Below are 16850 nucleotides of genomic sequence, written 5' to 3'. Positions count from 1 at the left end.
TTCAATTATGGCTGATATATCTCTCCCTCCTAACCCCATTCTCCTGCCTTCTCCCCATAACCCCTGATACCTGTACTAATCAAGAATCTATCTATCTCTGCTTTAAAAATATCTATTGACTTGGCCTCCACAACCTACCATGGCAATGAATTCCGCAGATTCACCACCCTCTGACTACATAAATTCCTCCTCATCTTCCAAAAGGAATGTCCTTTAATTCGGAGGCTATGACCTCTAATCATAGGCTCTCCCACTAGTGGAAACATCCTCTCCACATCCACTCTATCTAAGCCTTTCACTATTCGGTACATTACAATGAGGTCCCCCCTCCCTCATTCTTCTAAACTCCAGCGAGTACAGGTCCAGAGCCGACAAACGCTCATCATAGGTTAACCGACTCATTCCTGGGATTGTCATCATCATGACAAACCTCGTCATCATCCGAGCAGAGAAGAGCATTCAAACTTACGTGGGTGACCTCTATAGACCAACAGACTGGAAGTGGTGCTTTCTCAAGGAGACATTGATCTTTCTCTGTAACTATTCTGACATTTATTTGTGAATTCTATAGTCTTCATACGTGGATTTCGTGTTAAGATAAAAAGCTTTGTGTTGTTGACCGAGTGTTGCTAAGTAGGAAGAGAAAGTTCTTGACATAATACTGTAGTTCTACATTGCTTGGGGAGATGAAGGATGGGGAATTGGTAAGATTTGGAGGCAGTTTGGTGGGGAAGAGAAGGGATATTTCTTCATCGACTATTCTTTCAGTGTATCATTAGTCCTACTGGTGGATTAGCTTTTCTTTTTGCACAAGATGCTCACTAACAAAAGCTTTTTTTGATTAACAATTAGCATTATTCTTCTGACCATTTTATATCCATGGAATTTGAGTCCCTTTCGCCACGTTGACATAAACACAACCACAGACTTTCTTGTTCGAAGGATTTTCATCCCATGTCAATGAGAAGTCAATCGATGCTCATCACAAGTATTTATTAATTGCAGTTGATTCGTTTTCTGTGGCTAGGTTGGCAAACATAATTTTATTTCATAGTTGCCGTCCAGTGCAGTTCCACCAATAAATGAAGTGTCAATTGAATAAATACCATATCTGGACAAGAAAAGTTATATGGTTTTTTTCAATATACCTTAGAAAATATTGGTCGGAGTAGATTTAGGTATACAATTGGCCAAATGAAGCTCAAGTGTTTTGTGCTTCTGTTTAAACAAAAAGGTAGAACTAAAATATTTGTTTCAAAGGAAGAAAGAGTGCTTTTTATTTTATTTAATATTTTATAATAGTGCGGCACAGTGGTGTAGCTGCAGAGTTGCTGCCTCACAGCACCAGAGACATGGATTTGATCCTGACTGTGGGTGCTGAGAGTACGGAGTATGTACATTCTTCCTGGGTCCAGGAGGGTTTTCTTTGTTCTGCTTTCACTTGGTCTCTGCTCTGGTTTCCCTCCCACACGCCAAAGTTTGTAGGGTAATGATAGTGTATGGGGTGATCGCTGGTTGACAGAGACAGGCGGAGAGGCAGAGAGAGGGGGGTATCTCCGTGTCGTATCTCCATTCGCACTGCAGCCTAACATCGAGGAGCTGGCGGCCTAAAACTGGAATCGACCTTGAGGACTCCGGCCGCTGAGCCTGTGAACTTACCATCGCGGAGCTTGCTGACTTTCGGAGGCTGTGGCGATTGCGGACTGGAGGGCGGCAGCTTCGACCACCCCGGGCCGCGGTGTTTGAGCCGGCCCGTTTGCGGGGTTCGGTGAGCCACGAGACTGTTTGTGCCATCACCCGGTGGGGAATCGCCTCAGCGCAGAGGGAGAAGAGGAGGGAAGAGACTGCAGCCCTAAGATTTTTGCCTCCACCACAGTGAGGAGGTGCTTGGAGGATACACTGTGGTGGATGTTAATTTGTGTTTAGTGTTGTTTATTATTGTATGATTGTATGGATGACTGCAGGCACAAGATTTCGTACGGTCTGAATGACAATAAAGGAATTTAATTCAATTCAATAAAGATTTTCAGAAATCATTTACACGATTTTGATGCCTTGAAAATAGCATAAATTGAGAAGTGAATGCAATGCGAATAAGTTGAAATTTGCATAAAGCAAAACCAGGGAAGTGACATTGAACAAGTTGGCTTAATCTTAACAAACAGATCCACAGTGGATGCAGTCCCAATGAAGGCTGGGGAGAGGCAAAGCATGAATGCTTCACCAGGTTTCTCAATCTTACCACAATACGCCACCTCATCTCCAACAACCTTCTACCTGCAGTGGAATTGATATAAAGGACCAGTGGAAACTCTTCAATCCACATTACCTTCAATCCAGAACCCTGGTCAACCTCACAAGGGTCAAAATTACTGTGTGCAGATAATGTTTGTATAGAAAGCGTACAACAGAATGGGTTTAGGAGCAAACAAACAAATCACAACAACCAACCTGCCTTGGGTGCACAACCAATGTTCAATCAGAGCCTGGAAAACTTGGATTGCACCAACAATGAAATTCACCATCAGGACCTCGAACACAGCACAAATCTCAAGCTATTAGGTAGCAGCGAGTTCTGACCTGGTATGTTTCTGCCACATGGACTAAATACAATAAGCACATCAAAACAGCGGAGGAAAGTCTTCTAAATTCACTGACAGTTTAAGCAATCAACAACAATCAATGCCGCATCAAGGCTCTCGTGACAGTTATTTCCGATGGCCAGGCCATTCATTTGCATGCCTGACCCAAAACCTCAAGACACACTTTGACTCTGTTGTGGCCAGAGATTACCAGGTGACAGAGGAATGATTTACAGACGTTCCCAAATCCCCATGGGAAACAGCAACATCCTAACCACGCGGCAAAGACCAGGCCTGTGACTGTTCAAAATAGAGAAGAAGCATCCAAGCATAGCAGCCAGAATCTGTTGTTGGCTGAATCACCGGTGGCAATGAGTCAGAGTTCAGGAGAAATAACTTGTCGTTAGGTCGTGCAGTACCAAATATTTCTCACTCAACATAACCAAAGAACTAATCGTTGACTTCAGAAACGGGAATTTGGGAGACTATTGCCAGTTTTCTTTGGCATGTCAGCAGTGGAGGGAGTTAGCAGCTTCAAATTCCTGAGGATAATTAATATCTCGGATGACTTGTTCTGAGCCCAGGATCTCGACGTAATCACAAACAAGGCATGCCAGCATCTCTACTTCCTTAGAGGTTTAAAGAAATTCAGTATGTCTACGAACACCAACAAACTTCTACCAATGCACTGTAGAACGTATCCTGACTGATTGCATTATGGATTGGTACAGCAAATCCAACAAACGGGCATGCAAGAGGCTGCAGAGAGTGGTGGAAACAGCCCGGTCCATCACAAGGACATCCCTCCCCATCATCCAAAGCATTTCAATGAGGTATGCATCACAAAGGTCCCCACCATCTGGGCCATGCTGTCTTCTCACTGTTAATAACAGGCAGGAAGTACAGAAACATTGAAACATAAGTCTGAATTACCACTATCTGGTTCAGGAATTGCCACTTTCCTACAACCATCAGTTTCTTGAACAGACTAACCCTATCTCAGCAAGGGAACCATCTCCTGATCTCCCATGGACTTGTTTATTTGCTGCTGCTGTAAGGAAGATTTTCATTGCACTTTACCTCATTGTACTTGCGCATGTGACAATAAACTCGATTTGACTTATTTTCAACTTCTTCCAGTTTTTAAAATGTGCATCTCTAAATTCAAGCATAAATGTACATAATCTTAACATTTACAGATACTGAGTGTGTCGAAAGTTCCATTCATCTCTATTATTTTATTTAATAAATTAAATGCCCATAAACAGTGGAGATTTATGTTGCCTTGTAGCCAACTACTATTTGGGGAAGTGTTTTAAACAATGGCTCAACCAAAACAAAAACATTGCATTTGTTCTGACCTTGGGATGTCCCAATACACTGCAGATCCATTAAGTTTATTTTGAAGTTGAGGTGCAACACTATTGTAAGGCAATCAGACAGCCTATTACATGATGTTTAAGAAGGAACTGCAGATGCTGGAAAATCGAAGGTAGACAAAAACTCAGGGGGCGAGGCAGTATCTAAATAGGCAATGTATGAAGAAGGGTCTCGACCCGAAATGTTCCCTATTTCCTTTGCTCCATAGATGCTGCCTCACCCGCTGAGTTTCTCCAACACTCTAGCTTTGACAGCCTATTAAATGAAGCTTTTACATTGAAGAAGCTCTGTATGTAGAGCTGTAGATCAATTTGTTGATTACAAAAGCAGCTCAATTTCTACTCAACAGCAAAGTCTTGAGTATGAACTTATGTCATTTATTTATCCTAATTCCCCTGCTTTTAAATGGAAAGATTCTGGAACCAAAAGAGATGGGGGAGATATTGAACAGTTTCTTTTCTTCGGTATTCACCAAGGAGAAGGATATTGAATTATGTGAGGTAAGGGAAACAAGTAGAGTAGCTATGGAAACTATGAGGATCAAAGAAGAGGAAGTACTGACACTTTTGAGAAATATAAAAGTGGATAAGTCTCCAGGTCCGGACAGGACATTCCCTAGGACATTGAGGGAAGTTAGTGTAGAAATAGCAGGGGCTATGGCAGAAATATTTCAAATGTCATTAGAAACGGGAATAGTGCCGGAGGATTGGCGTACTGCGCATGTTGTTCCATTGTTTAAAAAGGGGTCTAAGAGTAAACCTAGCAATTATAGACCTGTTAGTTTGACGTCAGTGGTGGGCAAATTAATGGAAAGAATACTTAGAGATAATATATATAAGCATCTGGATAAACAGGGTCTGATTAGGAACAGTCAACATGGATTTGTGCCTGGAAGGTCATGTTTAACTAATCTTCTTGAATTTTTTGAAGATGCTACTCGGGAAATTGATGAGGGTAAAGCAGTGGATGTTGTGTATATGGACTTCAGTAAGGCCTTTGACAAGGTTCCTCATGGAAGGTTGGTTAAGAAGGTTCAATGGTTGGGTCTTAATGGTGGAGTAGCAAGATGGATTCAACAGTGGCTGAATGGGAGATGCCAGAGAGTAATGGTGGATGGTTGTTTGTCAGGTTGGAGGCCAGTGACGAGTGGGGTGCCACAAGGATCTGTGTTGGGTCCACTGTTGTTTGTCATGTACATCAATGATCTGGATGATGGTGTGGTAAATTGGATTAGTAAGTATGCAGATGATACTAAGATAGGTGGGGTTGCGGGTAATGAAGTAGAGTTTCAAAGCCTACAGAGAGATTTATGCCAGTTGGAAGAGTGGGCTGAAAGATGGCAGATGGAGTTTAATGCTGATAAGTGTGAGGTGCTACATCTTGGCAGGACAAATCTAAATTGGACGTACATGGTAAATGGTAGGGAATTGAAGCATGTAGGTGAACAGAGGGATCTGGGAATAACTGTGCACAGTTCCCTGAAAGTGGAATCTCATGTAGATAGGGTGGTAAAGAAAGCTTTTGGTGTGCTGGCCTTTATAAATCAGAGCATTGAGTATAGAAGTTGGGATGTAATGTTAAAATTGTACAAGGCATTGGTGAGGCCAATTCTGGAGTATGGTGTACAATTTTGGTCGCCTAATTATAGGAAGGATGTCAACAAAATAGAGAGAGTACAGAGGAGATTTACTAGAATGTTCCCTGAGTTTCAGCAACTAAGTTACAGAGAAAGGTTGAACAAGTTAGGGCTTTATTCTTTGGAGCGCAGAAGGTTAAGGGGGGACTTGATAGAGGTTTTTAAAATGATGAGCGGGATAGACAGAGTTGACGTGGAAAAGCTTTTCCCACTGAGAGTAGGGAAGATTCAAACAAGGGGACATGACATGAGAATTAAGGGACTGAAGTTTAGGGGTAACATGAGGGGGAACTTCTTTACTCAGAGAGTGGTAGCTGTGTGGAATGAGCTTCCAGTGAAGGTGGTGGAGGCAGGTTCGTTTTTATCATTTAAAAATAAATTGGATAGTTATATGGATGGGAAGGGAATGGAGGGTTATGGTCTGAGCGCAGGTATATGGGACTAGGGGAGATTATGTGTTCGGCACGGACTAGAAGGGTCGAGATGGCCTGTTTCCGTGCTGAAATTGTTATATGGTTATATGGTTATAAAGCTTGAGCTTTTTATTCACACAGCTATTCAGTTAGGTGTAATCCCCAAACCGGAACTGAGACTAGAACATTTCCAAATGTATCCTGACCTTATCAAGTCACCTTGTACTTTTTTTTGATCTGTTAAAACATTTTTAATTTGCTTACATAGACACAAAGCGCTGGAGTAACTCAGCGGGCCAGGCAGCATCTCTGGAGAAAAAGGAAGGATGGCGTTTCGGGTTGAGACCCTTCTTCAGACTTAGATCATTAGTTGGCAAAAGAAAAGCAAAATGTTTAAAGTGTCATCAAACACTGGCCAAATAACAATAATCTGAAATGTGCACAGTATAGATAATTAAACTTTCTCAAACATTCATTGCACTAACTTTACTGCAGAGACCATGACACAAGCAACGTACAGGTAATCACCAATGATGATTGTCTTGAAATTTATAAAGGAAATAGTGCAAAAACATGTCCAAATTAAAAATGTTGAAGAATGAACAGACTGTGGCGGCTCCCAAGGGTCGGGCCATCCTAACTGTCAAACCCCTCGACATAGGAATATGCCAATTAGAAATTAGACAATTAAAAGGGAAGTGGACAAAAAGCAGACCCAAAAAGGATCAATTTTGTCAATGTACAATACCATAAAGTTATTAATAGTCAACTTCTTCCAAGTTGCATCTAGATTCACACTTGCATTTCAGTTTCTGTGATGCTTACGTTAGAGTAACATTAGACTGCTACACTAACCCGTGGCCATAAGACAGAGCCGCCAAGTTTTGTCAGAGCATTTCAGTATTCTAGTACCTGAAAATCAGTATTTTGCTGAAGAAATCAGTATTTTTCACGTGCCATTTTGCTGAAAAAAATGTTGCTTTTTTATGTGCGTGTAAGTACAAGAATGCATAACTTTGCTACCAATTGACATGTCTTCTATGCACCTTACCTGACAGTGCATTCATTGCCATCTCTTTGTATACCTCTGTTTGAACGGCTGCTTCCTGCTTTTAGCACCCGATGATGATGTAGAAGTCATTTTGGAAACCCCCCTCTCCCTCCCTCACTCTCCCTCCTTCCTTTTTCCCTCCATCTCTCCCGCCCTCTCTCCCTTTCCCTCCCTCCCTTTCCTCTTCCCTTTTTTCTCTCTACCTCCCTCTTTCCTCCCTCCCCGAATAGTCTGCGACCCATAGTGCTGTGGCCATAGCGCTATGTGTAAAGGCAATAGCGTTCCAGCTGGTAGCGCTATAATTAGAACCCATGGTGCTGTTCGTTTAAATTCCCACGCGCTAAACTGAGACTGCTCTCACCCCAACCATGGACTGTTTAACCTCCTACCATCCGGGAGGTGCTACAGGTCTCTCCGTTGCCGAACCAGCAGGTCGAGGAACAGCTTCTTCCCGGCGGCTGTCACTCTACTCAAGATACAAGATACAAGATACATTTAATTGTCATTTGGACCCCTTGAGGTCCAAACGAAATGCCGTTTCTGCAGCCATACATTACAAACAAATAGACCCAAGACACAACAACACAACATAATTTACATAAACATCCATCACATCATTGTGATGGAAGGCCAAAAACACTTATCTCTCCACTGCACTCTCCCCCCCCACGATGTCAGAGTCAAAGTCAAAGCCCCCGGCTGGCGATGGCGATTGTCCCGCGGCCATTAAAGCCACGCCGGGTGGTGCGAGGTCGCACACCGGGTCTTGCTGTTAGAGCCCCCGGCGTGCGCTCGCAGAGTCCCGAGGCCATTCCAAGCCTCGCGGGGTGGTGCTGTAAAGGCCCCGCTCCAGGAGCTCTTCAACCCCGCAACTCGGGCGGGGGAAGTCGCCGTTGCGAGAGCCCTGAAAAGCGGTCTCCCTCCAGGGAGCCGCGGGCTCCCGGTGCCGTCCACAGACCTGCCGTTGGAGCCTCCGACTCGCCGGTAGCAGCAGCAGCAGCATCAGCGCTCCTCCACCGCTCCACCCGCTCCGGACTCGGCCAGCCCCGCGACGGCGACGGTGAGTCGTAGCACCCGAGTCCCCGGCTTCTTCCTGTTGGAGGCCGCTCCTCGTTGCGGCCCCAACGACAACGGAAACCCGACGAGAAAAGGTCGGGTCTCCAGTGCAGGGAGAGATTTAAAAAGTTTCCCCCCCCCCCTCCCACCCCACCCCCACCCCCCACACACACACACCCCAACAAAAAAATAACAAAAACTACATTAAAACACAGACAAAAAATAATAAACCGCGGACAGACTGCAGAGGCCGCTGCTGACGAGAGTCGCGCCGCCCACCGAACGTACCTCGGTGACTGCCAATCACCACCCCCCCCCCCCCCCCCCGGACACTTATTATTATTTATGCAAATAGTTTGCTATGTCGCTCTTCCAGAGAGATGCTAAATGCATTTCGTTGTCTCTGTACTGTACACTGACAATGACAATTAAAATTGAATCTGAATCTGAGAGCGCTGTTTAAACCTGTAGCGGGACAGGCAGATCAAAGCTTACAAAAATAATCATCCAGATCTTGAAATTTAAAATACTAATAGATGTAATCTGCTATAATATTTAGAGTTAAGGCCAGTTCTCACGGTGCGACCTGACGCAAGATGTCACCAGAGTGAAGTGGTCGTGGTCCAGTAAGAGTTCCGCACGATATAGCGGGAGGTAAAGAGTTCCCACGGTACTCTGCAATTCTGTCATTTTTGCGAGTGACTTGTCCGTCTCCCGATCTTTCCCGTTAATCGTGAATGAACATCGTGGACTGTAGTGTAGTTAATCACGTGGCACAAATGATGTTACTTTGTGTCACACACTATATTGGTTTTTTTCACCCGAGCTCTTTAATGAGCTGAAGAATAATCTGTGTTTTTTTAGACAAATGTTGTTTTGTGTGATGCACCGTCTCTCAATAAGTGCAAGAAGTCGTCTTTTTATTTTGTCAAATATGAATAAAGACTGTGTCTCACATTGACCGTGATGATTGTGTTATTTTATGATCTACTGAGAGGTGAAACTTTCAGTCTGAAAAGGCTCTCGACCCGAAACGCCACACGTTCCTTTTCTCCAGAGATGCTGCCTGTCCCGCTGAGTTGCTCCAAGCAACTGGTGTCTATCTTCAAAGGACTGACCACCGGGCTGGTTGTCGGGGCTGGCGTGTTGCGTTTCACAGACCGAACTTGGGACGGGACTGGAGTTGGGAGGGAAAGGTGGGGGAGTCGAGGGAGAGGAGGGGGAGACAGATGGGGGTGTCTTCATTTAGTGGCGGTGGGTGTCTGTCACTGAAACAGGCAGGCGAGATTTCACATTCACCTTGTGTGTGCCTCTCTCTCTCTCTCCCTCCCTCCCTCCCCTCTCACACAGGCATGAATGGATGAACTCCACGGGCCAGGCAGCATCTACGGAGGGAAATGGACAGGGGACCCATCCTTCAGGCTGCCTTATGTCTCTCTCCCCCCCCCCCTCCCCCCCCAACTCCCACCCACACACACACGAATGCTGGAGAAACTCAGCGGGTGCAGCGGGGCCGAAACGTTGTCTATTTCCTTTGTTCCATAGATGCTGCTGCACCCGCGGTAGAGAGATAAGGCAGCCTGAGGAAAGGCTCGCCTGTCAATTTCCCTCCGTAGATGCTGCCTGGCCCGCGGAGTTCCTCCAGTTAGAAACTGCTTTCAGACAAAAAGAGACACAAACTGCTGGAGTAAAATAGCTCAGCAAGTGAGGTACTTGGACACTCAAAAATGAAAAAGAATAAAAATGTGATTATTTCACCTCCCTTCAACTATTTTGTGTTTCAGCATGAGAGGGATTATAACATTAGAGACATTCCTCTTGTAGTGATGTGTTAATGAAGAGTTGCAGACATCAATCTGATAGTAAAAAATATATTTATTTAACCTCACCTTATGTCCCTTCTGTCAGGCTTCCGGGTTTACCGTTCGCAGGAGTTCCCACGGTACCCGCAAGAGTTATTACGGATATCGCACGGGCCACTGCATTCAAACAATGTTGCAAAGCTCACCAAGGCACTCTTGGAGAAATTCAAAAATGTTTGAATTTTCTCCCGACCTCAAAAAGTATCACGACTACCTGACGTTAGCGCCACGGAGGTCCTCGGGGGTCCACGAATGCCGTACTGTTATCGCAGAAGGTTCCCACGATGTTAAACTCTTGTTAAGTCTTGCTTCAGGTCGCACCGTGAGAAAGCCCTTTTACAGCATGATTTTTTATATATCCTTGCATTTTTTAAGCAGCAAGATGAAACAGGAAGTCGGGCCGATTTAAAAAAAATCCGTATTTTACAAAGCAAATCTGTACATCCATATTCTTATCGCATTTCCGTACAAAATACGGAAAATCCGTAGTACTTGGCAGCTCTGTTAAGAGCACAGGATCAGGTGTGGGCTATTTTGTCCCTATTCTACTCTGCATTATGGCTGGTCTGTGATCCAGAACCACCTGTTTCTTGTCTCTCTGCAGATTTAACAGTAACAATCAACTCATCAACTACTATTTGGGGGAACAATGTTCTAAACATTTCCTAGCTTCAATTGAGGACGTCTTAAAATTTACTGCCAGTCCAGCGTCCCCCTCAAGCAGAAAAAAAGCAATGTTCTTGAAAGGATTGTTCAATATATTCTAAAACTCCCCAAATTCCATAATCATTCATTAATTTAATCCATGGAGTTTATTTTTTCTCATAAATGTGTGCTGCCAAAAATGCAATGTTCAGAACTGTTCAATATACTGCTGGTGGAGTCTAAGCAGGGCTGTGAGCACCTGCCCTTTATGGCAAATATATTATGTGCATAAATCCTCAGATTTATTTTGTCTTGTCTTGTTTCTAGCTTTTTTTCACTACCTATATGTTCTACTCTGCTCACAAAAAAGATATCCTCACATTTGCATACTTTGAGATTTGCATTCCAATTTTGCACTTCCCCTTAATTGACTATGCTTATAATATTATGCTGCCATATCTACTGTTTACAAGTCACCCATCTTAGTACTAAAGACCTAGATAAGTGGCTTTCTCTCCTGTCATCGAGTGAAGGTGCTCTAATGCTATTTTTTTTTGTGACTTCATTGCGTGATTATAGCAATCATTGTTTAATCATAAAGGCCCTATTTCTCCTCTTTCCATGGAAAGCACCGTTAACTTCCTGTTGTATCTCACTACATTTCATTGGGTTTGAAAAATTCACTGGAAACCATGCAACTTTTCCAACCTAACGTAATCTTCAAAGAACACCACTATCTAAACATGCTCTATAAATAACAAAATGTTGACACTAAAGTAATATAGTTTTGAACCACATATAATGTAGGTAGTATCAGCATCCAAATGATTTAAAACAGAATAGTACCACCTGCTGTTGAAAATCACTTACCTTTGCATCTTTTTGGAGTGTTCATCAGGAATAAAACACTGAAAACAAGGTTCAGGTCCGGATACAGGAAAAATGGAGTTCAGCACACACAAACACACACACAAGAATATATCTCCTGATCTTCAGTTGGGTAACTAAAAGGTTGATTAGAAGTCTAACTAGTTGTTCAGCCTGACACTGCATCCAAGCACTCCATACCAAAAGCACCAATGGCATTCTCTGTGATCATGGTGAAAATCCTCTCCTCTTTCTTCTTCCACCAAGTCTTGACACAGTTGATCACACTATCCACCGCTAACATCTTGTTAAGTGGCATCCCACAACTTATTCCCAGACACTTGGTCATAATCAAAGAATCACTAGCATTGATTGTCTATTTTCTGTATTCACCACTGCAAGAATTTAAGTTGGTCATCAGTCCTTTCTATTTCTCTACCACGGATTCCCATACATAATATAATCTGAAAATGATGAAAACCACCCCTACTTCACAAGTCCATGACTTCCAATGAATAAGAAGTTACTTCTCACAAAATATTGGAGCAAAGCGATTGGGACCCATCACAAACTCCACCCCTTTCTCAAACTTGTGTCTGAAACTGTACCAGAGTTAGCAAACTTGGCATCGTAGACTATTCCACCATAAATGTCAAATCCTCTATGTCACCAAAACCAGCTTTTCCAACATGTGAACACATTTTATGTGTGCACGTGCCTCATCATACTTGCCTGTAAAATGTATTCCAATGGGTTCCCTGCACAGTCCCACCTGATGGGCCATTTCCAGACCATCATCCAGCAAAAGGTTAGTTTTTCAAATGTTTATGGTCAATAGGTTCTTCTTTGAACCACTAATTCAATGATGTATCTCTCTGCACTTGCATTTTCTATGTCATTATAATATATCACACAAGACTTGCATCATATTGTGCCATGAAACTGCTCATATACATTATTAGATTTATACTCAAAGTACAATGGATTTTGGCATTTTTAATTTTATTGTAGAATTTGGTTAAAAACAATGTCAAAAATGATCAATACACAAACATTACCACATTTCACAAACTATCGGCCAAGTGAAAAACAAAAATAAAAACAAGGCCTTAATAAAATTCTTTACATTATTGTACAGAAAAATCTAACAATTGCAGGAAATGGTTCTGGACTTAAAGCATCATAAAACTCGCATTTGCAGACAATATGTTTAAACCACTTGTCCTTGGTAATGAGACCACTAGTAGTTTTCAGCATTAAAAAGGAAAACTCTTTCTCTCTCTCTCTCTGTCCGTCACCTAATTATACAAACTTATACTCCTGTTAGCAGATGCTTACTCACCAGTAGCTTGACAGAAGAGATGAACAGATCCGGGTCTACAAACAGTGTTTGTCTGGTCGCTGAGCAGTGGCGGCAATAACTGGACAACTGCACTGGACCCTTCAGATGGGGTAAAAGCAAGGGAAGGTGGTGGATCATGCCCAAAAGGTGGAGGTGGAACCAATAGGAGTGAAAGGTAAAACAGGAAAAGCTGTGAGACAGAAAAGGCACAAAGCAAACAGAGTTGCAAAGATACAAATACTACAAAGAAGATCAGTCATGCACTATGGGATAAAAGATAAATGGACTGAGTCAGGCAGAAGTAGCAGCACTAAAGGGCTCCAAATATTTCTGAATGTGCAACAGACTGAGAACAAACACATACGCTCAAACACATAGGGTTCTATCAAATGTTATTTCTGTAAAAGATGACGGTATCTTTGTTGCCCTCAAATTCTGTTTACAATTTAAAAAAAATAAACAACTTTATACTCAATTCTCTTTGAAAGAATCGATTTATACCACTAACTGTAGCATATGAAATAATTTCTCAATACTAACTCTACATAAAACCTTTTGTTGAACAATTTCAATGGAACCTCCATTTGCATATACATATATACACCCACACGAGCAGATAAAGTTGCAGGAAAATAAAATGCTTACTATACATAAACTTAAACATAAACTTAAAATACAAGTGTCTCATGCTGCCATACCATCAGGAGGTTAGAAAGCTGGTTAATTGCAACTGTTGCTCTTATTTTCTGCAGCAGTTCAGTGGGTTACTAAAATAATTCAATATCTGTAGCAGCAAAACACAGGTTCCCATGCATTTCCATCAGTTCTTTAGGTCCATCGGGCCTTTCAAAATCCACAGCCCAATAGCAACAACTCTGCAAAAGATGTGGCCGTCTGGTAATTTTCAGTCTTTGTCCACAGTATATAATTTGATCCATACCACAAGAAAAGGTAATCTCTGTACCAATGTGACCATAATTGGCACAATATGCAGCCGAGTAGCAATATTCTTCCACAGGTAAAAGTCTTTCGATTAGGCCCTCTGCTGTGGCCATGGCTCAGTAAAAGCATTTTAACAATGCATATTATTCCTTTTAAAATGTATTACTTCTATGAATCAAAGGCCTGTAGACCCCATGCTTCACCTTAACACATGTACATCATTTAAAGTTAGACACAAACACACACTCACATCATTGTAACAGTCCTTTCTCTATTTGCATGAGGAAAGTTAAAATAAAGCCTACAAATTTAAGATTCACGGTCAGATCCCTGAGGTGTACAATGTTAGCATAAACAAAAGCATCAACCTACATTAGATACAGCAATAAACTACAAATATCTCTTACAGAATATTACTCAAATTTCAGTGCAATACAAAATATCACATATACAGTGTATGCAAAAAAAGATTCATGCTCCAATTTGGACAGTATCTTGAGATTTACCAATTTGATAAATTAATAATTTCCAATTTGGAATGAACTACAAATCATCTATATATTGAAAAGATATAAATTCTAATCAGAGACTGCTGAATATAATGCAGGTTGAATACAAGAGAGCGATCTTCACTTTTAACACCATTTTAAAGAATTTATGTAATCTACTGTAACATTTTATAGCATTTCATAAATTGGACTATTTCTTAAAGACTTCCTACTCTCCCGTTAATAAACAATGTATCTATGGCCGACTGCTAGCAAAGGCTCTGTGCCTCCTCATCAATGTATTTAATATCTGCATCTTTCTCCAGATCAATAGATTTGACGGAGTAGTTTTCCTGGATTTGCTTTAACTCTTGGGGCTTCTCTGTGTTAGGAATTTTGCCATTCCCACAGTCTGATTCAGTTTCATAACCCTTATCACCAGTTGTAATCTGCTCACTACCTGGATTATCTCCATTGATTTTCACTGGCTGCTGCTTTACAAGCTCCTCAGAAACGTTATCATAATCAAATTTGGGTTTCTTCCCATCACCGACTTTATCCAAGCTTAGTTTCAAGCAAGGACCTGGCAAATATTTCATGTAACAATTGTAAATAATTAGCATCAGGAATAGAAGTGTAATTACCACGAGGAAAAACAACAGAATGCTATTAATTCCTTCAGACTCAATAGAACTTCTGGCAATTTTAGTTTCTACTTCCAAATCATTATGATTAGTAGGTATGAGCATGGGGATTGAGGGCATGCCAGCTGAAATTTGGAGCATTGTTGAAGTGGAAACCTCAGTTTGAATCCGGGGTGTGATTGCGTGAGGTGATTTCCTTTCTTTATCTGCGCTTGTCACTGTAGATTTACCTTCCGTCTCAGTTGGCGATGCTGTTATTGCGTTGGATGGACCCTCAACGATCAGAGAATACCTTTTCACTAGCTGTTCGTAGATGTCTGCCTTCACAGCTTCTGTGGTCCAGCAGTCATAGACACCAGTATCAGCTTCAGTAAGATGAAAAATCAGCAGTTTGTTTTTATCAATTCGATACTTTGAAGTCTCGCTGAGAAGTGTGTTATTTAACTTCCATCTAACTTTAGCCAGTCTGGATGCAGGCAGGCACTTCAGTTCTTTCAATCCCCCTTGATCCACCACAACCTCTTCAGATTCAACAGATTCCACTGTGAAATAAAACATAAAACAAATAGCTTTTTTCCCCTCCTCGTATTTCATAACACTGCCAGCTAAACATACTAATGAATTAATAATTATAAAATTACGCACTGCTTAATATAAGGAATGCACAATGGCTAAATCTCATTCTGTTTCATGAATGTGAATGAACAATTCTGATTTATACTTCAATCCATTCTGTTATCTGTACCACAACACAATTCACAATTGTGTTGTAATGGTAAGCTTGTTCATTCTTGGGAAATATAATATTATGCTTTACTTTAAATAAAATAAGGAATCACATGAAGGATTTGAAGCTTAATACACATTTATTGGTTTTTGACACGGAGAATAGAAAAAATATAAAAAGGAGTTAAATGATAAACCAGGGAGCCGTTGGTGAGAGGGGAGGAGTACCTGCGCTGTAAGTATAAAATACACCGCGGGGCTTGTTTTCACAGAGGCCCAGGGAGCCGTTGGTGAGAGGGGAGGAGTACCTGCGCTGTAAGTATAAAATACACCGCGGGGCTTGTTTTCACAGAGGCCCAGGGAGCCGTTGGTGAGAGGGGAGGAGTACCTGCGCTGTAACCAAAATCGTCAACGTTCCAGAGAAGGAGTCTGGGGGAAGCCTCTGATTGGTTTACATTTTTACATTTCTGCCTTTAGGTTAAGACAAAATCATGATGTTTGACAATAAATCAAGTGTTAGAAGATGGGAATCTATTTTAACTGAATGGCCTTTCCCCCCAATTTTTCCACGATTCCTCCATGGCCTTGCCTAATTCTCCAGTCTTCTCCTGTCTGATAACACTCACAGGTATTTGCATTTTCCCAATTCAGGATTCTCCATCATCCCATTACGGTTAAGTTATTCACTGCTGCAAGCTGGGATACTTGGTTGTCAAGGCCTCAAGCACTGTAATTCTCCCCACAAAGCTCTCTACTTCTCTCAGGCAACACATTGCATCCAATCAAAGTTTTGGTCATCTGATCAAGCTCTCCTCTGTGCCTTGTCAAGCTCAATTGGACAGCATCCTAGTGAAGTGTCATGGAGTGTAGGGCTATATTAGTTAAGATGCTTTACAAAATACACAGTGTTACTACTCGGCAGTGTCATCTCCCATAATTGGTAAATTTACAACATCTTTGCCTTCTGGCATTCACACGTATCCAAATATTGCTTTTATATAATTCGACGGGAGATAAATGTACAGAATGTTCAATGTCTCTTCACACAAACAGTTATTACTCCCTTCAACGCAGGAAACCCATCTAGATTTATCAGCATGTAAAGGTCCGTGATGATTGGATTAAAATCTCAATTCATCAACTTCCATGTTGAGGTGTTAAATATTGTAACCTTTGATACACATTTGTTGTTTGCTGAAATACTGGCAGTCTGAAA

At 41.9% G+C, this 16850-nt stretch overlaps 1 protein-coding gene across 4 annotated transcripts in view; it reads right to left on the bottom strand.

Moving 5' to 3' along the window:
- Positions 1-16850, bottom strand: part of sema4d (sema domain, immunoglobulin domain (Ig), transmembrane domain (TM) and short cytoplasmic domain, (semaphorin) 4D) — a 157644-nt gene that overhangs the window by 15435 nt on the left and 125359 nt on the right. For 2 of the 4 annotated variants that reach the window (XM_055632878.1, XM_055632880.1), the window contains exon 15: positions 15139-15450. In XM_055632878.1, coding sequence (XP_055488853.1) covers positions 15139-15450 — 312 coding nt within the window. Of the gene's footprint in view, positions 1-12477; positions 15451-16850 lie in introns of those variants that run through there. The other 2 variants (XM_055632877.1, XM_055632876.1) reach the window with 1 other exon arrangement.

The sequence above is a fragment of the Leucoraja erinacea genome, chromosome 3 (genome assembly GCF_028641065.1).
Source record: "Leucoraja erinacea ecotype New England chromosome 3, Leri_hhj_1, whole genome shotgun sequence".
NCBI lineage: Eukaryota > Metazoa > Chordata > Chondrichthyes > Rajiformes > Rajidae > Leucoraja > Leucoraja erinaceus.
Note: the sequence above shows the minus strand (reverse complement) of the source record. Positions and strands in the feature narration are given on the sequence as shown.